The 24,870-nt window shown below is 37.8% G+C and overlaps 2 protein-coding genes across 3 annotated transcripts; one reads left to right on the top strand and one right to left on the bottom strand.

The window, feature by feature from the left end:
• On the top strand, positions 1 to 24,735 carry gtf2e2 (general transcription factor IIE, polypeptide 2, beta). 2 transcript variants are annotated; one of them, XM_057843687.1, is made up of 9 exons: positions 1 to 300; positions 508 to 581; positions 12,516 to 12,696; positions 19,661 to 19,743; positions 20,155 to 20,262; positions 20,540 to 20,722; positions 20,827 to 20,920; positions 23,960 to 24,075; positions 24,169 to 24,735. In XM_057843687.1, the coding sequence occupies exons 3-9, from the start codon at positions 12,537 to 12,539 to the stop codon at positions 24,286 to 24,288; spliced, it is 864 nt and encodes a 287-aa protein (XP_057699670.1). In that variant the 5' UTR covers positions 1 to 300; positions 508 to 581; positions 12,516 to 12,536; the 3' UTR covers positions 24,289 to 24,735. The 2 variants fall into 2 exon arrangements, with proteins under 2 accessions (XP_057699670.1, XP_057699669.1); XM_057843686.1 differs by lacking the exons at positions 1 to 300; positions 508 to 581 and adding an exon at positions 10,831 to 11,034.
• Positions 14,835 to 18,862, bottom strand: smim18 (small integral membrane protein 18). Its single transcript, XM_057843689.1, has 2 exons — positions 18,716 to 18,862; positions 14,835 to 15,972 (listed from the first exon to the last, which is right to left on the bottom strand). The coding sequence occupies exon 2, from the start codon at positions 15,965 to 15,967 to the stop codon at positions 15,635 to 15,637; it is 333 nt and encodes a 110-aa protein (XP_057699672.1). The 5' UTR covers positions 15,968 to 15,972; positions 18,716 to 18,862; the 3' UTR covers positions 14,835 to 15,634.
• Positions 24,736 to 24,870: the final 135 nt, after the last annotated feature.

Below are 24,870 nucleotides of genomic sequence, written 5' to 3'. Positions count from 1 at the left end.
AGGAGGTGCTCGGATTGTCCATCATGTGCGTTCAATTCTATGTCGATTGAGGTGTAGAAAGGAAATACGGGTGGATTCGTGCATGCACACAAATTCATACATCTGGATTTCTTGGATGTTTTCTGGATGTGAGCATAAGTAGGCTTTCGGTAGGCCACACCATAAACACCATGGGCCTAACTGCCTTCAGTATAGTATGACTTCAACCTGCAAGATTGTGGGTAGCCACTCAACATCATGAAAAGAATGTACTGGATGCTTGAAGAAAGTGCTTCTAAAAAGAATATTTCACTGCATCATGTAAGTATTTATGGTGGCTTACATAAGCCTCACCAGCCTCCTCACAGTTTACCCTGAAATCGATAATAGGTGTTGCTTCCCCCTTTCTAAATTGCCTGATTTAGCCTAGGATCACCACCTTTGTATTATGATAGCACAACAGGCCTTTTATGCCTCCTCCATAACACATGCATCTTGTGTCGTGATCTGTTTTACTATCTTGAGCAGGTGAAAGCGGGACGCTTTTATCCTGGAAGGTTAGCAGAGGAGTTGCATCTCAGAGACCTTTGCCAGTCGAGCAGGTGGGACATTTTTTTTTTAATCGCCTCTGTCCGTCTCGTCTGGTTTGAGTGGCTGCTGCTCCTCTGTGACCTGTGACTCATTTGGCTTTCTGCAGTTGGTTGGGATGCAGTACTACTGCCATCTAAAGGACGGAAATTAAAGTACAGTTAATTAAGTACTTTGTGTTAGTCAGATTTTCCAAAAGCAACAACAAAAACAAACTCTCGAAACTCGATTAAAACCAATTATATTTGGCATGACATATTTGCGTTGCAAATGCATCATAGTAATACAACAGCCAGCTTCTTAATAAAAAAATAAAATAAAATAAAACATTTAAAAAAGGCTGCAATTTGATGGAATAGTTCTGATAAATGAGTTCAGCATATTTTGGTTTTAATTTTATAAAATGCTTATGTGGCAAGTTTTCTATTTACATGTATTTTCCATCCCCTGTGTCATCCATGGCTCATCTAAGCCATGACACTCAGTTGTCACTGTTTTTAATGTGCAATGTTTTTCATTGAATGAAATGTGGCTGACAGAACTGCATTTTATGCAAGATTAGGGTCTTCATTTGAGTAGACATCAGACCCATTTTGTTTTTCTAGGTCCATTATTAAGGCAGCAATGGTATGTTGAGTTCTTGATCTTTTTTCCTTATGTATAGATCATATGCCCTATTTCTTTATCAATGTAATTTTGGAAAAGACAGGCAGGTGATCCCTTGTATCATTTATAAGAAGTCCGCTTACTATTTTATGATCAGATTTACTAGTAAATATGTTAAATATTAATGTGGCTGTATCCATTGTTATTGTACTAGGTTTCTGATTAAGGGAAATAGGCATTACTCCACATTGTATTTAATAATGTTAGCTTCTTTGAAGGTGTGGCACAATCCTGACGTCGTGTAGATACCATTTATAAATACATTGGGTGAGTTCTTCATGTGTTTCAACTGTTAAACGTTGCATTGTATTAACCAGTGATTGTGTCAAATCTGACTGCGTCTCCAAGATTTATCCACATATATAGCAACCCCGGCACGTTTCCTATTTTTCCTCTTCATTGTGGACTCATAACTTTCCATTTCCACCTCCATAATTTTCACACTATCAAGCTAAGTTTCTGATATAATTATTGGGATTTAAAAAAATATATATATTCAAGTATTCTTTAATTTTAGAAAAAATGTTAGATACTTCTGCTGTTAAAGTGTATAATTGGGAGTGGATTATCCATTTGTATATTCTTCATGAGGCCATTTTGTTGTTATTTTACAGAGTTGTGCACGTTTTGAGTACTGTAGTTTATATTCGGTGTTCATCTGGCATAGAAGTCAGAAATGATTTCCCTGTCTCAAGATAAGGACAAACAAAATGCTTCAAAATAGTCAACACTTCCAGTCAATAGTGGCTCAAGCACCATTCCCTGTTGTAAAATTACAAGGAGCTCATGCAATAAGTGAGGTCCATAATGAGCATTTTTCCAAGTTTGCTTTGGACAAACCTCTGCGGCCTGCATAGATTCCAGGGGCCCATGTATTAGCCATTGAATATATTTGGCATGAATTAAAACGCTGACTCTGAGCCAGCCAGAACTCATCAGTCTCTGCAGCTAGGTTCCAAGGGAGAATATTACATCTCATGGCTTGTGAAAGATATATTCATTAGTAAGATATTTGCACCTGACTCGTTTTTTATTTTATTATTATTTTTTTAATATATATATATATACACATATATATATATATATATATATATATATATATATATATATACACATATATATATATATATATATATATATATAGACATATATATATATATATATATATATATATATATATATATATATATATATATACACAGTGTGTGTATATTTACGGTATATATAAAGTCAATATAAAAACTTTATTCACCCACTTTGAAATGTTGTTTTAAATATAAAAAAAAAAAACGAACTGAATAGCGCATACGCTTTGCACCACTTCACAGTTCAGACTAGCTTGAATGAAATCTCTCACTTGTTCACAAGTGTGTCTGGTAGAATGTGTGTCCTCTTATTTGTGACAACTAGTTCGGGGTGGATGACGCATACCCCCAAAGTCAGCAAGCGTAGGCTCTAGGACACTTGTGACCTGATAGTGAGGATTACTGTTACTGAGAAAGAAGGGATGGATGGATGGATGGATGGATGGATGGATGGATGGATAAAATGAGACCAGGATCACCCCTCCCCCCACCATTACATTATAATTTGTTTTGCTCAATTTAAAAACTTTTTTTTTTCAGAAGGGATTTGAAATAAAATGGTTGACATCATGTGGATATACAATACGCAACTTGCACGGAAACGCTTTTTAATGGGTGTCATTGCACACCTGCCCCTAAGGTGCTTTGAATTAACCCTCCTCAAAAGTTCAAATGTCTTAACCAGCCTTCCCTTAGGACTTATGGGCATCCACACTCAGTTTATGCTTCAGGTCCAATTCAGATCACACACAGTCGGAGATCAAAAATCTTTTAAATCCATCACGTGCCTCTCTATAACACCACACATACAGGTACATCAAATCAGTTCCTGTACTCCCGGATATACACTTTTATAAAAATTGCATTCTTTGTTTATTTTCAGTAAAAAAAAAAAAAAAAATGTAATTGATTCTTAATTCATTTTTTTACTCAAGAATTGTGAAGTCATTTTGCATGTTTTTGCCAACTAACAAAGAAACTAAAACAGAAATACTTCCTTGATGAAGCAAACAAGTTTCCATTTTTTATAATTGCAGTTTGGGACCTTTGTTACTTTTTGGGTTTAGAGCCAACACAGTGCACCAAAGCCAATAGAATGTGTTATGTGAGAAAAAACCATATAGGCTACTGTTGAGGTGTTTATTTCCCTTTTGGCTTTCCCAAGTACAAACCGGTCGATTTCATTTCAGAATTCACTTGAGATACTAAACTGTCACGGAGGATCTGACAGGTAACACGCGTACATGCATGCACCCACCCACCGACCCACACGTATGCCTACATACGCACACACACTCTACTGATGTGATTTTCATAATTCTTCATACAGTTTCCTGAGTTTATTGCAGAGGTATCATAAGAAGAAATGTGATAATGTTTCGAAGGGCGAAAGATTGACAGTTGGCCTGTAAAATAGTATTTTCAATTTGCATCATTTAGGTGGTGGGGTCTAACAATATATTTTACCGGGCTCCTAAATCCCTAGGGAAGCTGCTGCTTGTCTTCGAATTTCTGACATCAACAGTCTAACTCTAGCATGTCTGTCACAGAGTTTTAAGGTTCATGGTGTGAATCTCATTTGCAGGCCTTTCTGGTTTGACTCCAACACATTTTATGTTATCCTCCACCCATTTACTCCCCTACATCTGAAAAATAGACATAAGGTTAATAGAATACTAAATTGTACAGGGGTGTGAATGTGTGTCTGAATGATTGTTTATTTGATATGTGCCCATGATCCATCCATGCCCCTTGTCCAAAATCAGTGGAATTAAACTTGCAGATCAGTTTTTGTGTTTTTTGTTTTTACTGGGGCTTGGGGTTCAAATCACTCGAATTTGCATTGACTAGTCAGTTGGCACGGGTTGTCTACGAGTACTGCTGCGTTAACCCACATTTGACTAGCAACTAGTGCAGAATGTAACAGGGATAAACTCAAGCTTACCTATAAATGTTATGGAACCATAACAAGTGGAGGTTTCAAATCTAATGAGAACAAAAGAAATCGAAAAAGGATGGATGGGGACTCTCTGGCTAGTTGATATTTTCCTCACCCTTAGGTCACACATGCTTGCAACCATTCACACTCTTACAATAACACACAATTTGTTTGAGTGTGCACACGGAGCCTGCTCAGAAATGGCACTTTTTGGTAAATTGTAGCTAGAAGAAATAAATTGAACTCTCACCCTCCATGGTTGAATAAGGAGTACACGCTGAAACAGAAAATGAACTGAATTCGCTCTCTTCTTTGGTTACATAATGGATCCAATTGGCAGTGCTTGTAACTTCATGTGTAAAAGTTTTCTGGCCCAAAAGTGACTGCAATTGAAATAATGAGGATCAACGATCCAATGGAGAATAATTAATGTTTGCCACTTCATACGTCGTCGTATTCTCTGATGTCTAAATGGTCTCCCTCATTCCCGCGTGCAGTTCCTGCAGTGGCTTAACAGTGTTTCATTCATTATGAATTAGGCCCTGAATCAGGCTGCTGAGACATAATCATTCTTGTGCGCTCACTCTTAGGCCTGACCTGCTGAATAATATTAACTTAAAATTCTGAAGATGCTAATTTGATCTCTGATCTACAATACATTCGTTTGTGAAAGTTTGAGGAACACAAGGATACTTATTTACATTTTTATTCTATCTGCAACCCATGTTCATGTTTTTCAAGGACTGGACCTAAAACAGTCTCTTATCCCTGTACCAGACTTTCATAGCATTTATACTATATGTGAAAACACAAAAAATGTTCACAGGGATGTTTGCCTGATCAGAGGTTGGCAGTGTCATTAATGTGTCCATTAATTTTCCCTCATTGCAGACCACCATTGCTTTTTGAACCAAACTCCCTAAAAATGCAAAATCTGTACAATACAGCCCCCCGGCCAGGTTCTTGCATCTTTATCTGATTTAAAACGTACATAACATTATTTTAAACAAAACACACAATTCGTAGGTGAGCATAATTGTTTGAACCGGGATACGGTACTAAAAATTCAGATTAGTATGCGCTTTCAATAATTACATCAAGCATGTATGTGGTGTATTCGCATCAACCAACTTTTGCATTCTTGTCTTGTGATGCTCCACCAAATCTGAGTTAACAGTACCCCTCCCCACATCCCCGATACACACTCTTTTTCAAACTAAATCTTTTGCCACAAAATGTATGCATGCATATGCGCAAAAATGGCAGTCTAGTATACTTGTTCAGGCATATTTCTCATTCTTTATACTCCTGGACTCTCTTTGTGCTCATATTTCAATTTCTGCTGCTGGAACATGCTCAGCTCTCTATTTGCTTTTAGTGACCTGGATAGTCGGTGGCCTCATCTCACCTGTTCCCCCACCTCATTACCCAGCAGCACAGTTGGCAGTCAGCAAACTTGTAGCTCCAGCTGGCTGCACTGAAGCACTCAGTCTAACAACAACATGCAGTAGTATATCTGGAGAGTGAAAGCTATGGCTTGTTGGGTCGCCATGTCAATACGTATTTTGGAAGCTATTATGCAAAATGCTAAGCATTGATCATCATGCAGAAATGATTAAGTCAATGACAAAGATGCAATATAATTTACAGTATATATATATTAGGGCGGCGGCACGGTGGCTGAGTGGTTAGCACGTCTGCCTCACAGTTCTGAGATCAAGGGTTCAATCCCGGGCTTCGGCCTTCCTGTGTGGAGTTTGCATGTTCTCCCCGTGCCTGCGTGGGTTTCCTCCGGGAACTCCGGTTTCCTCCCACATCCCAAAAACATGCATGGTAGGCTGATTGAACACTCTAAATTGTCCATAGGTGTGAGTGTGTGCGTGAATGGTTGTGTGTCTCCTTGTGCCCTGCAATTGGCTGGCAACCAATTCAAGGTGTCCCCTGCCTACTGCCCGAAGTTAGCTGGGATAGGCTCCAGCACCTCCGCGACCCTCGTGAGGAATAAGCGGCATGGAAAATGAATGAATGAATGAATGAATATATTAGGGCTGTCAGATTTATCGCGTTAACGGGCGTAATTAATTTTTCTCAATAATCACGTTAAAATATTTAACGCAATCAACACATGCACGGTCAGATCTACTCATGGATTGCTGCAAAGTCTAAAATGGAATCGTTTTATTTATATATAGAGTTAAGAGGCAGCATCAAGTGTGCGTAGTATATATAAGCATTCAATGAGGACGTGCTTTTAAGTGGCAGAAGCTTTGACATCTTTCTCACACCATCCATTAATATTATTGAGGAAAGCTACATCAGGACGAGTAACAGGAATTGACCTTTTTCTTAACACCCTGTATTGTACCTAACGCAGAGAAGATATAGCATTTGCAGCACCCACACATAGTCATGGTTGCACCACTTCCCATCATGCATTTGGGCAGAACCGTTAAGCCCCTACAGTATCATTTACTGAAAGCTCAACAAATACACTAGATGGCAATATTTAGTCACAATATACAAACGCACATTTATTCTTTAAGAATTACAAGTCTTTCTATGCGTGGATCCCTTTCACAGACAGAATGTTAATAATGTTAATGCCATCTTGTGGATTTATTGCTATAATAAACTAATACAATACTTATGTACAGTATGTTGAATGTATATATCCGTCTTCTCTTATCTTTCCATTCCAACAATAATTTACAGAAAAATATGGCATATTTTAGAGATGGTTTGAATTGCCATTAATTCCGATTAATTAATTTTTAAGCTGTGATTAACTCGATTAAAAATTGTAATTGTTTGACAACCCTAATATATATGTTAGTGTCAAAGGATTAACATTTTTAATTAATTTTGCATAGTTAACTCGTGATTAACGCACTTATTTTGTAAAAAAAAAAAAAAAAAAAAAAGTCCTTGATTTCTGTCCCATTATTTAATCAAATTTTAATATTAGTGCCGTCAAGCGAATAAAATATCAAGCACATAGTTAACTCATGATTAATCACATTTTGTTTTCATTATTTTCATTTTTGTATGCAAAAATGATTACATTTTTGAAGTTTTAAATGTACCCCTATTAGCACAGGAGATGACGGATATGCATACCCAGGGGTGAAAGTGGCTAGAATTTCTTGCCGGAACTCCCAAACGTGAAGGTCGCCACGGAGCCAGAAATTTTATTTATTAATTAATTTTTTTCTTTCATTTTTGTGTGTGTGTGTGTGTGTGGGGGGGGGGGGGGGGGGTCAAGCCTCTTAAACTGCTGTAAACATTTACTTTAATTTTTTTAATAACAAAGATATAAGTAACATGCATTCAGAAAAATATGTACAAATGCAGAGTGAAATGTAATATATTTTGAAGATGGCGCAAACATTGACTTTTTTAAATCATAAGGAAATGAATAAGTAGCCTAATATGAATGAACAAAGGAAATGAATAAGTAGCCTAACATAAATGAACAAATTTAAGTCCAAAGTGCACATTAACAGCTAAGATGTTCTGAACCTTCCCATCAGAAGAAAATAAAATTGAATATGATGAATGAGCTTCCTCAACTCTTTTGTTGCTCTTAAAGATTTGATCCATTTTATGTTGCATTGCCCTTTTATGTCTTTATGCCTTTTTTTTTTTTTTTTGTGCTGTTCCAGAAATTATGCACATTTATTTGAACCAATCAGAGCTAACTATCTCTGCTGATCACATGTCAGTATGACAGCCAATTGAACGGATAAATGAGTTAAGGCGTTTTGCTTTGCTGCATGTATTCGCACATTGACATGACTCATCATCGTCAGACTCGGATAACTGCAGCAGCTGGGGAAACCTCCATGCCGTCTGTGGCATAAAATAGATAATAAATATTGGTGGAAACGGATTACGCTAAACAAGCACTTTATTATGCTTGTTGTTAACACTTGTGTATGTAAATCTGATGTTGGTAGATTGTTGTCTTCCTGGAGAAGAAATGCATGTGTGGCAGCTTAGCATTTAAAATATAAAAAAAAATTACCTAGTGTTTTGACAGTTGCCATCATATTTTCAGAATCAAAGCAGCTTGTACCGGAACAGCATTCCGGCCCTGAATCTTATACCGGAACTGCGTTCTGGCCCTGAATCTTATACCGGAACTGCGTTCCTGACCGTTCTGGCCCACTTTCACCCCTGTGCATACCTTACATAATTCAAAATTTAAGCTTCTTTAGAAACAATAGTTGGGGGACTTCATATTTGTAAAGAGGAGTGCGCCTCCATCGGAGAGCCTGCGCTTTATTTGACTCGCATCGAGCCCGTCGTCCGCCTGAGGTGCGCTATTTTCGGCCTGGGCTCAAACTGACGGCTCGGGCCGGCCCGACGAGGGATGGACATGATTCTTGCTTGTTCAAGCTTTTCAGAAATATGCCGTTGGTGTAGCCACTTGTCACTAAAACATGGCTGACCAACAGTGAAGTGCAACGTTTGTCTCAAAATGATTCAACCCTCCCCCCCCAAAAAAAGTGCTTTCAAACTTTTTGCACTTCAAAAAAAGTGAGTTCAAAAGTTTTTGCACTTAAAAAAAAAAGTGAGTTCAAAACCTTTTGCACTTCAACAACAACAAAAATAATAATATTTTCAAAATATATTTATATATTTTTTTATTAAAGCAACTTTTTTTGGGACTGAATGACACAAATGTCCTACCTACAATAGACCCTACCCACGTGACGTCACAACTCCGCTCTCCTGACTGGTGCCCCCCACTTGTCCGTCAACACATCGTGTTGACCTGTTACGGCTACGTACATTCCTCCTATTGACGGCGTGTTTTTCTGCTCGTTAACATTAATAATCAAAATGTGAAGGCGTGTGTGGCGGTCGGTTGCAATAACAGAGAAGATAGACGGAGAGACTTGAAGTTCTACCGGATTCCGAGAGACACGGAGAGGAGAGAGCGAGATGGGCTGCTGCAATTCGACGAGAAAACTGGGCTCCAAACGATTACCACAGATTATGTAGTAGTCATTTTATATCTGGTAAGATGCATTTAATATATATTTAGAGGGTTTGGGGCTGACAACCACAATTAAGATCATTGCTAGGCTAATCGCCGACAACATACACATATGTATGTAGTGAGAGTGCTATCGCTAAACCATATAAACATTAAAAGCCCTAGCTCCATTGACAAATGACATGAAATACATTAGACTTGACAGTGGATGTTAGCAAGAACAAAAGATTTTGAATTGAAAATTTCGTAACTCACCTCCCGAGCACAAGATTCCTGCCGACTTTTCGTGTACGAGGACCTGTTTCACCCAACCAGCAACGTAGCATTTATAAGCCTTCAAGCTCTTAAAGTTTTTCAAACTTTCGTGAGAATAGGCTGATTTTGTGTGGACAAGATAGTTGTAAATATCAGGGTCAGGCAGAGACGGCGAAGGCAGCCGGTCAAAAATCATCGATTTAGGCATCAAATATGGATCTGGCGACTGTATAGAACGAAGCTTTTCCACATAACGCCTTTTATGCAACACATCCAGTGAGTTTACGGCATCAGAAAGCACCGGGTCTTCCATGAAATGCATTTTAAATTCCTCGATCAATTGAAACCAATGCTAATACAGAGACAAAATGACGGACAAGTGGGCGGAACCATACAGCGAGCACGTGGTTTTGTGACGTCGGTGGGTAGGGTACGGCACAAGCACAAAAAGGATTGTTTCAATCAAAGAAAACATTTTCAAATGAAAAATTAAGTGTTCAAATGAAATTTTTTTGAGTCTCAAATATTTTTTTCACATTCAAATTTTTTTTTCTATGATTGAAAAACATTTTATTTTTGATTGAAATAATTTTTCTTTTGAAAATATTTTTTTTTTGTTTGAAGCAATTTATTTTTAGATTGAATAATAAAGACAAAATTGTCCAAGCCAAAATGTGGCCCAAATGTAAAACAAAAAAGAAAAAAAAAACTTCACTTCAATAATAACAATTAATTCAATCGAAGAAAAATAGTTTTCAAAATTTTAGTCTCGAATTTATTTTTGCATTCAAACACATTGTTTTTGATTGAAGTGACTTTTTTTTTTTTTGGATTGAATAAAAAAGACAAATCTACCTCTATGTATGGAGGTAGAGGACCTGACTAACAAGTTTACCAAACCATAAGTGTCACTCCAAAACACCAAAATAACATGCGAAATGATCATTATTAATTATTATTGTTGTTAATAATTTCACACATAAGTCGCCCTAGACTATAAATCGCACCCCCAGCCTATACACACTGTACGTATTACATACGGTTATCCATTTTTCCCCCACACAGGTGATACAGTGACAAAAGACGCAGGATAAACATCAGAAATGACTATATGACGCCAAAAAACATATTTATTCGATAACACATGAAAATGTATCAGTTTTTTTTAATTTTAATTCATTAATTGATAAAACCATGAGGGTGAGGACACGAAACAAATACTGTCACAATAGAATATACTGCGATAAACACATTAGAATATACTGCGATACACACATATATCCAGTGGGAGGCACTGAAGTGACGAAAGATGTTAACTGGTCATATTTGAAACACGAGAAGAAGAAGTAGAACAGACAGAAGCATTGCAAACGCAACCAATCGATTACATTTATCAAGTTATAATTAAAGTCAATCAAAAGGAAAGAAAGGCGAGGCATAGCAGCAAGTGGTTGTCTAGGTTCAAAAGGACGGTAGTCCTCCCGGACTAAACCCCAGAGAGGAACAGTAGTATCTATCTGGTAAGCTCACTAGTTTGCTAACGTTAGGTTCACTTCGATACTAAAATGACCGAGAAGCCACTATCGTTTGTTAACTGAATGCTCATTATTTCCTTCCATGTCATTTCTAAAACAGACACGATTAGACAATAACCGGAAGGTCTAGATGATGCGGTATTTGGAAATGGAACACCCATAATACATCTAGCTTTAAACGAGCTAATGTGAGTTTTAGTTTGCAACTAATAAGTGCTGGCATGTTTTTTCTTAAATATTGTTTTAAAATGTACTGTTTTTAACCAATTAACATGCTGGTAGCCCTGGTACATATCACATTAATGTCACATTAAACTAACGCATTTCTATTTATGAGTTTAAGTGATGGGCAGCGTATATTATATTTGAAGGAGTGCAAATTGTTTTTATTTATATGATGTATGGTGACTAACATCCAAAATATGGAAAATTAGGCTTTTAAACGCTGCTTACCCATAAAATAGAGTATATCATCTTCGCATCTTCGAATTAAGACTTATTATGCATTCCCGTAAAATTCTTTTTTATTATTATTACTATGAGAGTTCAGACCATCTTTTTCAGAGGTCCTGGGTCCACATCTGGTTTTACGCCTATGAGGCATTTAAATGATCTCTCCGTGCCTGCATGGGTTTTCCTTACATAGTCTCAGGCTTATCGTCAACCCACTTTAATTTTTTAATGACTTTTGCCAAGGCAGGCCCTTCCCCAAAAGCCGTGTTCAGTGCAAGCTAGGAGCTAAAGGACAACTGCATTGCTACCGTAGCGCGCCGTCTCTCTCACTCTTGGATGACGTAATTGCTGCATGAATTCCGATTTGGGAGACTTGCCAGTTCGGACCGTCGCGACGTTCTGGAAAAATGTGGCCCGGATCGGATTTAAACCACATACGAAAATATGCGACTTGTCCCGTTCAGACCGTCAAGTTACTGCCTCACTCGAGTTGGGAAAAACACGAATAAATCTGATTCGTGCATTAAGTCCTGCACTATGAACGTAGCCGAAGTGGCCTTGTGCTTTATACTTTATACCCTGGAATGGTCACCCATGGCAAACAGGAGCTCCGTCCACTCTCTACAAGCCACAGGTGTCCACATTGTGACAAGGGATATTCATACAAATGTTACATAGGAAAGATTTGAATGAACAAAACTCAATCTGGATAAGCATTAGTATATAGATAGACCGATGGTTATGTCAATAGCGGGGCGCTGACAGCACAATCGAACACAGAAATGACTAGTAAAGCTTTCCAGTTTTTTACCTCTGCTTCAAGTGTCTTCAAGTGATGTATTTTCATCATGTTTATTTCTGTGTTCCAAAACATGGATGTCAGCTTAATTGTAGACTCTAAATTGTCTTTCTGTGATATGCATTAGTTAATGTTATATTGCGCTATTGCAAAATTGTATCTACTGTATTCATGCATGACTGTATATGAATGCATTTCACTTTGTTCCATTCAGCTACTTGGGCAGTTGGTCAGAATGGATCCTGCTCTACTGAGGGAGAGGGAGCTCTTCAAGAAAAGAGCTTTGTCCACGCCAGTTGTAGAGAAGAGACCAGCTGCATCAGATTCTGGATCACACAAGAAGAAGAAGCCCCGAATAGAAAAGGAGGGCTCATCAGGATCCAAGCAGAGTACTGGTAAGTGAACCATCAGATCTGCTGATAACATGTTTGAATTAAAGAGCATACGACACCAGAAAAAAAGTCTTAAATGGCATTATTATGTGAATTAGAATCATATTTTGAGACGATTCGACCATATACAACAATTTAGCAAAGCGCAGATGACGAGAAATTAGTCTTTTAATCTGCCAGTTAGCCACGCCTACAATTATAGGGCTTTAGCGTCCCCAACAGGTGGATGACGTCAGCGGTAGACTAGGCTCATCGGTTTTACTATTCAGCCCATTGAGGGGGAATTGTTCAGAACGAGGAAAACGAGACGAAGAGAGCTGCAAAATGTCATTGTTTCAGTCTCTCTACTCCCAATATTTTTACAGGATATTCTTTTTATCCAAGTATTTTCCCCAATAGCTATATAAATGGCTTGAGAAGGACCAGTCAGCCCGTCGAGGGGGAACTATTCACAATGAGGAAAACGCGACGAAGAGAGCGGCAAAATGTCATTGTTTCTGTCTCTTTACTTCAATATTTTTACAGGATATTCTTTTTATCCAAGTATTTTTCCCCAATAGCTATATAAATGGCTTGAGAAGGACCAATCAGCCCGTCGAGGGGGAACTATTCACAATGAGGAAAACGCGACGAAGAGAGCGGCAAAATGTCATTGTTTCTGTCTCTTTACTTCAATATTTTTACAGGATATTCTTTTTACCCAAGTACTTTCCCCAATTGCTAAATAAATGGCATGGTCATGACAAATAACTTGTGCTAAATGGAATATAAAATAATAAAAATCCATTTATTCAAGACGACATGGCAAAATTACTCCATAATGGTCAAAACAGTCGACTTTACCTTTACTGTCACACCTGCCGAACAATATTTTATAACACCTAAATCGGACATATGTCATTTCCCTTCCCCGGCTTCGGAGAATGTAAACAGACCAGAAGGAGTGACAGCTAGCCGACATGCTAACCCGAACCGAGGGATGTTTCAAAGTCTTCGAAGTGGAAAATCACACATAACTAGCCTGGATTATTTGACATGACGACCCGGTTGTCAAGTTTCTTTGCGGATCGGCAAACCGCCCGGCGGAGAGCAATTTACAGTTCGTTCCCTGGAGGAGGGTGGCTGGAATTGTTGTGTAGCTAACGTGCTAACAGCTAACTGCTAATGAGCGTGAGGATAGCTTTTTACATGCCTATCAATGATCAAACGTAAGTAGTCCTTTATTTGAAGGAATTTTATAGTGTTTACTTTGTAATCACTGTATTCGTATTTGACATAATACAAAACAAGATGTTTACTCACTTCCTTGTAAGTCCATTGGTCCCACAGTAAATATCCACGGTGAATGGGAACCTTTTGAAACTCCAAAAAGGCGCATACGCCTCTCCCGCATACAGAATGATTTTTCTGCAGCCGTTTGGCTGGCGTGATGCAAAAAATAAAAGTATTAATCCGCAAAATCAGCTGAATCCTTCGTCCTCATACAAAACAGTACACTGTAGCGTGAAGAGGACGTCTTCTACCGTACACGTCACAGCGCCCTCCTCCTCAATGCGAGACCGAAGCCGGAAGTCACTCATTTTCCTGGCGCGGGATTCAAAAAAATAAATAAATATAGCGATCGCTTCCACACACATCCAAGCGGTCCATATCATTCAGGAGCATAAAATACCGCGTGTATTATGAAATAAACATGCTTTTTCGTGTCACAAGCACTTTAAGCTCTTGTGCATTCACTGGTAATCTGAGACACCTATAGAAAGTACTTTTGCCACGATGACGACTTCACCAATTAAATACTTTGTCGTCGTTGTTTTTTAAATTCCTGTCTCTATCTTTTGTACTTTTAAAGTCTGTAAAAGCTCTAGTTTTTTGTTTTGATCCAAAGCAAACAGGAAAAAAAAGAGGGAAAGAAAAAAAAAAACATAATAATAATAAACGATCTATCTATTCTTTAAACTCCCTATCCTCATCAGGTTCGCAGGTGAGCTTAACTCATACTATATGCCTACAGTAACAAGCAGGAAAATCAATGGACACAAAAACTAAATGGAATCATAAGGCTGTTCTACTGTTTTTATTTTTTTACATAAAAGATAATGTACTACTTTAAGAAAAAAATGAAGGGAACACATGAACACAATAATCAAATCACAAAATGCTTGCACGTTCATATAGTAAGTGATCATGACATCTTGGTCCCAAGATTTTATTATGTGGAACAATCGGACCATTTACCAGGTTGTCATTCATGGTGTCTTTTATTTACAACGTACACAAACGAACACAAGTGTACATAATATACTGATGACTAATTAGTCATTTACAGCATTTGTAAGGCTTTTATAAGAATACATTGTGAGAATACATAATATAGCTGTCCAGATATGCACGTCACTACATTGCTAACGTGCTATAACGTGCTAAAAGGCAAGGTCCTTAGAAGTCTGCTTTCTCAGAATGTTCCTTACAAATAGCAATACTTTATGTAGATGTCTATTAGCATCTAAACAATTATAACACTTGGATTCATTAGTGATTTTTCAATCACTCTCTGCGTATCTCTTTCTGGTCAAATTCAAAGATAGGGATGTAAATTCACTAATCTCATCTTTTGATAGTTTTGCAATTATGGTTTCAGGCCCATTTATTATCATAATAATAAATATGACTATATTTACGATTGCTTCTGTCTTCCTTGTGTACTTTTGTAAATACCGAGTTCTGGATCAGGATTTTGCTCTGTGTAAATATGTATGGATGGAATTTAGACAGCTTGTCAGTGTAGATTTTATTCTCCAGTCCAACTAGTTCATCCTGACCCAGTTCATCAGAATCCTCTTGACTGTTTAGCAGTTTTTGAAGGTGTCCTCCATAAGGTTTTCGGATTGTGTTCCTACTCTGGTTCTCTAATTCCTGTTTTTCCCGCTCCTTGCTGGTTTTATACCACCTCTGTGTTGGATTCCGATTCATTGCAGATGCTGGTCATTACTTCGCTGCAGTTTCCTGACCCCACCTCCTGTAGTTGTTCTTGTAGTATCTGCGTTTTTTCTTTGACGCAGCAGCCACAGTCCAAGAGCTCGTATAGCATGGCCAAGGCTGCCAGAGACAGAACGGTGAGGATGAACAGCAGTAGGATGATAAAGCAGGCCACGTTCCAGCCATCATGGAAAGGATAGGCCTCCTTCATCTGCAGTGAAACTTTGGAGAAAGGACTGTCCTCTGTGACCAGTGTCAGATTGTTGGCGGCTGTCGTTGTTGTGACGTTGGCCATGATTCCTGGTTGGAAGAATTATAAGTTGGGAGAAAATTTATTTCACCAAATTTACACAGTAGATGCAGAAAAAAATAACCATTAATCAAAACATTACAGGTACTTTTTATTTGATATGTTTTGAACTGTGGGAAAATCCTTCAGATTGTCCTGAATTCTGAGCAAAATGTTGCCGGCACGATTTACCATAACGTTGCCATGTATCACATGTCATATACATTATGTTGCTGCCTAGTAGAGATTACATCAACAGTGTTTGTGTAGATTGTCTACATACTTTGTAGAACACTAGTTTTGGGACGATCATATGAAATTCAATATCACTACCTAAGTTGATGATAATTTTTTGATCGATAATGTCATGTGATGAATACTTGAGTTTGTCTCTTACATGCACTGCTGTAGCTTTACCAAAGAAGAAACAGAGTTAGGGGCCGTTTATACAACAACAGGGGTGACAACGCAAAAAGTTTTTCAGAGAGCCCTATCGTTTACATGGTGACGATGTTTTGAGGGGCTGAAAACACAAAAATGGACACGAAAGTAATGCATACTACATCCGCAAATTGGAGGTTTCATGCACTTTTGGGCTTTCGTGTGCACACATTTTCCCCCACACTTAATGGTCCTGTAAACTCGGAGTTAAAATAACAGCAAAACGCCATGTTTGCGTTATTGTGTAAGATAATTGTTCTGTAAACGCAGCCTTAGTTTGCAGCATCTTACTACATAAAACTTCCCATGCATAGCAGTCACAAAGATGAGCAGACACCCTTTGTTTTCCCTTCTGCTCTTTTTATTTAATTTTATTTGAATTGTCATGTTATGCTACCCATTACGTGGCTCTGTCTGTAGTGCCAGCTAAGAAAGAAGGTTTGCTCAGGCAGCATGACCCAGTCAGCATCGTGAACAACTTAAAGCAGCACAGAAAGTTTGACTTCAAGTAGGGTAGAAAGGAAAAGGAGATGCGGTTGCATACAGGAAAAATTTACATTTTTTTATATTATTGATTTTGAGATATTACTCAACTCCAGTGTAAGTACAGTATATATATATTTTGTTGCAACAGCCCCAACTGTACCAAAGCACTTTACAAAGCACAATTTAAAATGCTAAAGAATTTTATTTAAAAAATTAGACTAGTTTCTTCATTGTGCATGAACAAAGGTTTCCACCATATTGTTTCCACTCCGGGTGAATTTGTTGTCATAGTTTACACACGCACACCTACTCCAGTTGACTTTCGCTCCCACGTCCACCAGATCCCGGGATTAACATTGAGATTCAAAGTAAACACATGAAACTAGTGGTGAGAACCTTGTGGTAGTCCCGGAGGGAAAAAAAACTTACAAGTGCAAATGAGAGACACTAGTTGCAGATTTAAAACACACAATATAAATTTTCTGATTTTCCTCACAAGTTGTTAAAAAGGTTTTAAAGAGTATAAAGATTCAGACTGATTGTTATTCTTTTTCATCTAAGGCTTGCTATTTAAAATGATGCGAGCATCTGCACCTTTGGTCAAAAGTTTTGAGACACTTTCAACTGAATGGGGAAAATTCTCAAAACCGGTAGCTGCGGGTCTACATAAATGCACGCGCACACACAGACACCAAGAAATATGCATGCATTCTTGACTCACAGACAGTCAGACATTTGTAAGTCACATAATGCAGCTGACCTAATTTGCACCAGCATGTTTTAAAAAAAAAAAAAAAAAAAAAAAAAGCTTCGAGCGTTCTTGTTGAAGCACATGCTTTACATTATGATGATAACATGTTTTTTGTGGTACTGGAAACATGGCTTGGGAACATTATTTAACCTGGTGGTAGTTGGTCATTATCTGGCCAAATGCTTGGTCCAAGAAAAAAAGGACGTTTACAAACGTTGATGGCATTGTGCGACTTTTTGAGTTACATTTGATGCACACCTAATATATATTCTATTGTATGAACTTAATGATGTGTCAATAAAAAGATTTATCATGATCAAATAATTGTAAAAGCAGGTTTATAGTAACTAATGAAGGGACTGGCAAGTATAAAACTATCCTTGACATACCATTAACAAATGGAGTAGGGGGTCCCCATCGAGATAGGTAAAAAACAGTTAAACATATCAAAATATGGTAGAATAATAATTTAAAATATCTACTTCTCCATTGACCCTTAATTGCTTTATTGAGGCAAACTAAAGCAACTTCATTGTTGTGTACGGTTTCTTCTTTAGTACTGTAGTATATTCAGCTAAACTTTTAGCTTGGAAAATAATTAAAAAGTGGCATCACGAAAATAACATTAAATGCGCCCCGCCCGTCATACCCAACGTCTTATTAGACCAAGTCTGTGGAAACAAGCCCAGCACTTGTCTTTCATACGCTCATGCCCCACATTTGCTTTTCTCCTCACACCTTTCACTTTACCATTTATTTGACCATGAGAGCTTCAGTTTTCCAGCTCTCCTTGCACACGGGTACACATTAATGCTCGGTAGCTCACTGACGCGTCAGAGATGGATTTATGTTTATTTCATAGTGTTCGTGTTCCATCTTGGCCTAAATCAACTCATGGCTGGCTCAAAAGCCTTACCACCACTTTGGTGTTGTATTTACATTACATACCATGTCATTGTGAAATATTACTCTGAATATGAAAAGGAGATGCATGAAACCTTTTGTGGTTGGAATCTTGAGAACAGCATGCATTCCTCACATTTCTGTCCCCAAAAGAAAAAGAAATATAAACCGACCTGCTTTTTCCGGTGATGAAGATGCAATTGCTTTCGCTCCCTTTTACTGCCCCACCTATATCTTTGCATCCGCTGCCTCCTCCTCAGTGCTCTCATGCACCATCGACCGCCACTCCTTGCAGAGCCTGATGGCTTAGAATGGTCTCCTCTCAGTCATTGGCTCTTTTCTTTTCTGTGTCCCCAACCCATTCGTTACCCGGCCTGTCACAGTTCGAGGGACCTGCCCACTGAGCAGCGCAACAGTAATAGTTGTTCCCGCCCACTGTGTTCATCATTCATGAATCAGTGCATCTCTCTGCTCTGATTGGAACGTGTCTGCAGCCTTTGTTGGCCGAGTTTTCTCATTGGACCCAGGCACATAATGGGATGAACCGAGGAGGCTGCAATCACATTAATTTTGCATACTGTTCTCCTTTGCAGGATAAATTATTGTATGGATGAGTGCAACGTTGAAGTCATGAATGTCCTTGAGACTGCCAAGTACTAATGAACGAGCCAGTGTGTTTTGTTCATTTGCTGTTTAATAGTTACTCAATTATGCTTAATTTTCTTAGATGATTACTCAAAATGAAAAGCCATACCATTCTCAATAAATGAAATGATTGTGTCTATAATTAATTTCTCAATGATTCTCAATTAGTAAAAAATTGCATAAAAAGGAAGATTTTTTCCTTCCCATTTTAGCCTAATTTTCATCAATTTTAGTTTATTTCTTGGCTGTAGTTACAAAGTATTATAATACGAATAGTCTATTCACAGTACTATTCCAAATTTCACACACGCTTTAACCATTCCAAATACTCTTGTAAAATGTATTTGGTATTGTTGAATTCATTTCATGCTGGTTATGACTCCTATTTTCCAGTAATCACTACTGTTACTAATCTTGATACTGTAATTACATTTTAAATCATCCTACCTATTTGTTTTCTTCTTTCTTTACAGAGTCTAGTAATGGCAGTTTTAACATTAAGACAAGCTCCGGTTACAAGTTTGGTTGTCTTGCAAAGATCGTCAATTACATGAAGGTAATGTGGAAACTGTTGGACCTTCCTTAATTATTGTATTTCAGAAGCAAATACAGTCATACTTCACTAGAATTTGGTCCAATTGTTTTATATTTTAGAAAAAGTTGTCAATAATATAAAATTAGTAATGTTTGATATCACTTTTTTTCAGACTGATACCAGAACTAGTATTGAACTCGTGAGCATTCAGTGATACCAAGTAACCAATACCACTAGTGCTTTTCAACCATAAGATATTAACTAAAACCGTAACACATATTTTGAAGAGAGACATTTTCCAAAAATCATAACGATCACTCTACGAACGAGTTAAAAGTTCACATTGACGTTTACTCATAGCTGAAGTCAAATTTAACTTGCCTCTTGGATAATTGCTGGCATAAGTCATATTTTATGTTTTGGTCTTCACAGACAAGACATCAAAATGGCGACACACACTTCCTGACACTTGATGAAATTCTGGACGAGACCAAACTTCTCGATATCGGCTTGAAACAAAAGCAGTGGCTAATGACTGAGGTCTGTATACACCAACCAGTGCTACATGATATGACGATGTACCAGTTTATCAACAAAACGACAATTAAAAATAGTTAAAAATGTATTCTATCATGGCATATCGATTTAATGATATAAAATGGCCAATATCGTGATATTTCCACATCACACACCACTAACACCAATTATACTAAATATAGTTATTTATCACTTGTCTTTACTGGATGCTGAAATTGAAAACAGTGATGCCTCAATTACTGCTGAATCTTGGATGCTGTGCATTTTCTCCTCACTGCAGGCTTTGGTAAGTAATCAAAAAATTGAGGTCCGGGATGGCACATATGGCTTCAAGCCCAAGTACAACCTGAAGGACAAAAAAGCTTTACTGAGGCTGCTGGACAAACATGATCAGCTAGGCCTAGGAGGAGTGCTATTGGAAGAAGTTGAAGAGGGGCTTCCCAACTCCGCTAAGGCCATAAAGGTAACTCCAACGAAGAATCTGCCCTTATTTGATTATATCCTTTCGTAGTACATAAAAAACAATCAACAGTATGTAGGAATTCATTTTCAAATGGTTGTTTTCAGGCATTAGGGGATCAGATTACATTTGTGACAAGACCGGATAAGAAAAAGATCCTGTTCTACAATGATAAACACTGTCAATTTCTGGTGGATGAAGGTCAGTGTTTAAGGTGCCTGTCTTTGTATGCCCAGTGGTCTTTTTCTGTTGATTTAGTTAAACCGAATTCCCACAAGACGGGACACAAAAAAAAAAAAAAAAACTGAATGCAATGATGTGGAAGGGCCAAATTTCAATATTTTATTCAGAATAGAGCGTAGATGACCAGTCAAAAGTTTTACATTGAGAAAATGTATCATTTTAAGGAAAATATATGTTGATTTTAAATTATTTGAATGCAACAAACAGCTGAACAAAAAGTTAGACATGGTCCTTTTCACCAGTCTGAGGCATCCCCACTTCAGTCTACAAACATGCGGGGACCAAGGAGACAATTTTCTAAAGTTTATAAATAGGAATGCTGTCTTTCTTTTTCAATACGGGCCTCTAAGTGTTCAGCTGCCTTTGGCTTGTCACACATTCCTTGTTATGATGCACCAAATGTTCTCTATAGGTCAAAGATATAGACTGGACGCTGGCCATTTTAATGTATGGATCCTTTTGCTGCATAGCCAAGTTGTAATTAAAAGGGTTACGGGTTCTTAAAAAGTGTTTAAATTTGTATAATAAAGACCTTAAATTATCTAGATGTAAAATCTTATTATTGTTAGAGATGTCCCATTTTGATCACGTGATCAGAAATTGGGCCAATTGCGCCATTTTTCGGAGGATCGGAATCGGGTAAAAAAGATCGGAATTTTTAATTAAAAATATATATATATATCTGCATCATGCTCACACTCTCCCTCCTGTTGCTTTCCTTGCTCACCAAGCAGCTGCTTGTTAAAGTTAATGATGAGTAAGCCTGTCGCAATATGCAATAATTCAATTTATCGCACGGTAAATGAAAATGAAGGCGGTAATTTTCCCGCTGCGATTTATCGCCTCACGTGCGTGCGTGCGTGCGTGTGCAGCAGATGTGTAGCGGACGTGCTGTTAAAAGTTTGGCTTCCTTGTTACCAACAGCGCAATGTGCCGTGTGATGAGGATTCACTCTGTTTTATTGACTTCTGGGTATGTTCGTTTTACACATTTGAACCTAGCCTAAGGCTACGTTCATATTACAGCTCTTAATGCATGAATCCAATTTTTTCGTGTTTTTCTGACTCGAGTAAGGCATTAACTTGACGGTCTGAACGTGACAAGTCGCATAGAACTGGACCATTTCAAATCCGATCTGGGTCAAATTTTTCCAGAATGTGGCTGACCGTCTGAACTTTCAAGTCTCCCGAATTGGAATTAATGCAGCAATGACATCAGCAAAGCAAAGCGGCAGTCAGGACGGGAGCGATGTAGCTGTGCATTAGCTTCTAGCTTGAACTCTGCTTTTGTGCACGAAGCGGGCTTGAACACGGTCATAAATAAATAAATGAAGAAAAGGATAAGCCTGACAATTTTCGATTTTAATTCTATGCGCCGAATGAGCAATATTTCAGTATTGCTTACATGGCCGAGACGGGGCAAATTGACACACCCACGTCATGTCACGCACGCAAGTCAAGGCTTATGTCCGTGCGTGTATGTGTTCTATCAGTCCATATAAACTTTGAATAAAGTACTAAACGGGGATTATTGATGTCTGTTATTTGTTTCATCTTTTTGGAAATCAAAATATGATTACCCTGGAATGACATACAGCTAGCGCGTGTAATTTGTTTTGATGCTTCTGCGCATGCGGTCACTTTGCTGAGCGCATCTCGGACTGCCAACTAGTGCGTATGCGTGATACTTGAACGGGCTCCATGGACAAAGGCAGTCTGAACGGGCACGCCAAAAAAACAGACATGACAAAAAATCGGATTTGTGCATTAAGACCTGCAGTGTGAACCTAGCCTTAATAAGCCGAATTTTTGTTACTGTTACTTAATTCATGTATTTTTCTCTGTTATTGAAGTACAATTGTTTGTGTTACTACAACTTTATACTTCTGTGCCTAAATGCTTAAGTTATTGAAGTGCAATTGTATCTTTCCTTGAAAAAGACATGTTATTTATTCTGTGTTACTGTGCGGTATTGATATACAGTAGTTGTCTTTTACTTAAAAGAGGCATGTTCTATTGTTTTTAGTTGTGATTACTTAAGAGTAAACGTTTATTGCGTTATTGTAAATTTGTAAATTGGTTAAAAAAAATGGGGGTGGGCGCAATAATATCGCATATCGCAATAATTTATGAGAGAATTTATCGCCCACAAAAATTTGTTATCGCGACAGGCCTAATGATGAGTGACAGCTTTGAAAGCTCTGATCTTGCCAGAGAAGCTTGGGAAACTTGTAAAGTGCCAAATTTATTTTTAACACTAGCGGTCGTGTGCTGTGAGGCTTTCTCAGCAGCATGAGTGGATTTGAGTGGACTCACTCAATAAAGTTTAATAAAGACAAGCATTTTTTAAAATTATTCTTGTTTAAAAATATTTCAGCGGGACAGTAACGTGTTTGAAATGTTTTTTTGTTTTTTTTTTAACAATTTTTCGGTATTGGATCGGGACACTATCTGCAGATTGTCAAAATCAGGTGACTCTGACTCGGGTGCAAAAATATGCGATCGGGACATCCTTAATTATCATATATTATATTTATTGCCAAGGGGAATGCATTATGACTTTTCTAAAATGTGCTCACACTCAACAAATGGTGATTTTAAATGGAATGTGGCGAGCTGAATATTTCCCATAGTGGCGAGGGCCATTGTGCCTGACCAAAGTCGCTTGGGGCAAACCCGAAAAATTTGAAAGTTTGTGGCTTGCAAGATAAAATTACGGCATATTTTTTCCTTCCACATTTTTTTAGACTGTTCATTAACTGAAAATTTTCACATGCACTTTTTTTTAATGACAAGAATTTGTGGTTTATCATACATTTATTGTAATTGTTTATTTATCTATTGTTTAACAAACATCAGAAGGAATAGAAAATTGATGTATTTTAATGAACCTTGTTAAATTGTTTCAATAATGCATAATGATATGGCTGATATTTTCATACTTCATACATGTTGTTGTAGTAATAAAAATATTTTTGTTTTAAATTCCATGTCACAGAATTTCAGAAACTGTGGAGGAGCGTTCCGGTGGACTCTATGGATGAAGAGAAGATTGAAGAGTATTTGAAAAAGCAAGGAATCACCTCCATGCAGGAATCAGGGCCAAAGAAAGTGGTCAGTATTCTAGCCTTACTGGAAATAAATAGCAAATATTCATCGTATGCATCACTACCTAGCCTTCACTCACATTTTGTGTGTTCCCTGCAGTTACCAGTTCAAAAGAGGAAGAAGCAAGCTGGTCAGCGAAAGAGACACTTCAAGACCCACAATAACCATTTGGCAGGAGTACTGGAGGACTATGCGGATGGTGTGCCAGTCAAAAAGTGAAACAGGGAACATGGACGGCTCCAATACTCTACAAACTTGTGTTGCACCTCGTGTTCCTAGTGAATAGCAAATACTTTGTGGAGTCAGTTTTAGCTATTAAGCCCAAAGGACATTTGAAGACAGGAATTCCTTTATCTAAAATGGTTTCACACAATGGCATCATTGAAGGGGATAACACCACTTTACAAACAAAACCAGTCTGAAAATGAGTGTAAATATTTTTTCCAACACCAAAGTCCGTTTTTGGAGGACAATATTTTCTTCTGGCAGTTCTGTACTGATAATTCACCTCCCTCCAAAAGTAAAATGGAAAAAAAGTGGAGAAGTTGTGTGGCGCATCAGAGACATCATCCAGCATGTATCATCTTTGATGTCAACATGGGTATTTCACTTGTTTTACTTTGCACGGGGTTTCCATCCTCCTTCTAATAAAATACTGTTGAACGATTTGTTAGACATTTCTTCGTAAGGGCTTCTACATCATGTTTCAAATATCCGTTGTGTTTTGTACAGTGATACAGTAACACTTTTTGCATTATAATGAGTTGTGTAAGTATCTACATTGTTTCAATGGATATTAAC

Source organism: Corythoichthys intestinalis, chromosome 8, assembly GCF_030265065.1.
Source record: "Corythoichthys intestinalis isolate RoL2023-P3 chromosome 8, ASM3026506v1, whole genome shotgun sequence".
Classification (NCBI taxonomy): Eukaryota; Metazoa; Chordata; class Actinopteri; order Syngnathiformes; family Syngnathidae; genus Corythoichthys; species Corythoichthys intestinalis.
This window is presented reverse-complemented; position numbering and strand designations above follow the sequence as displayed.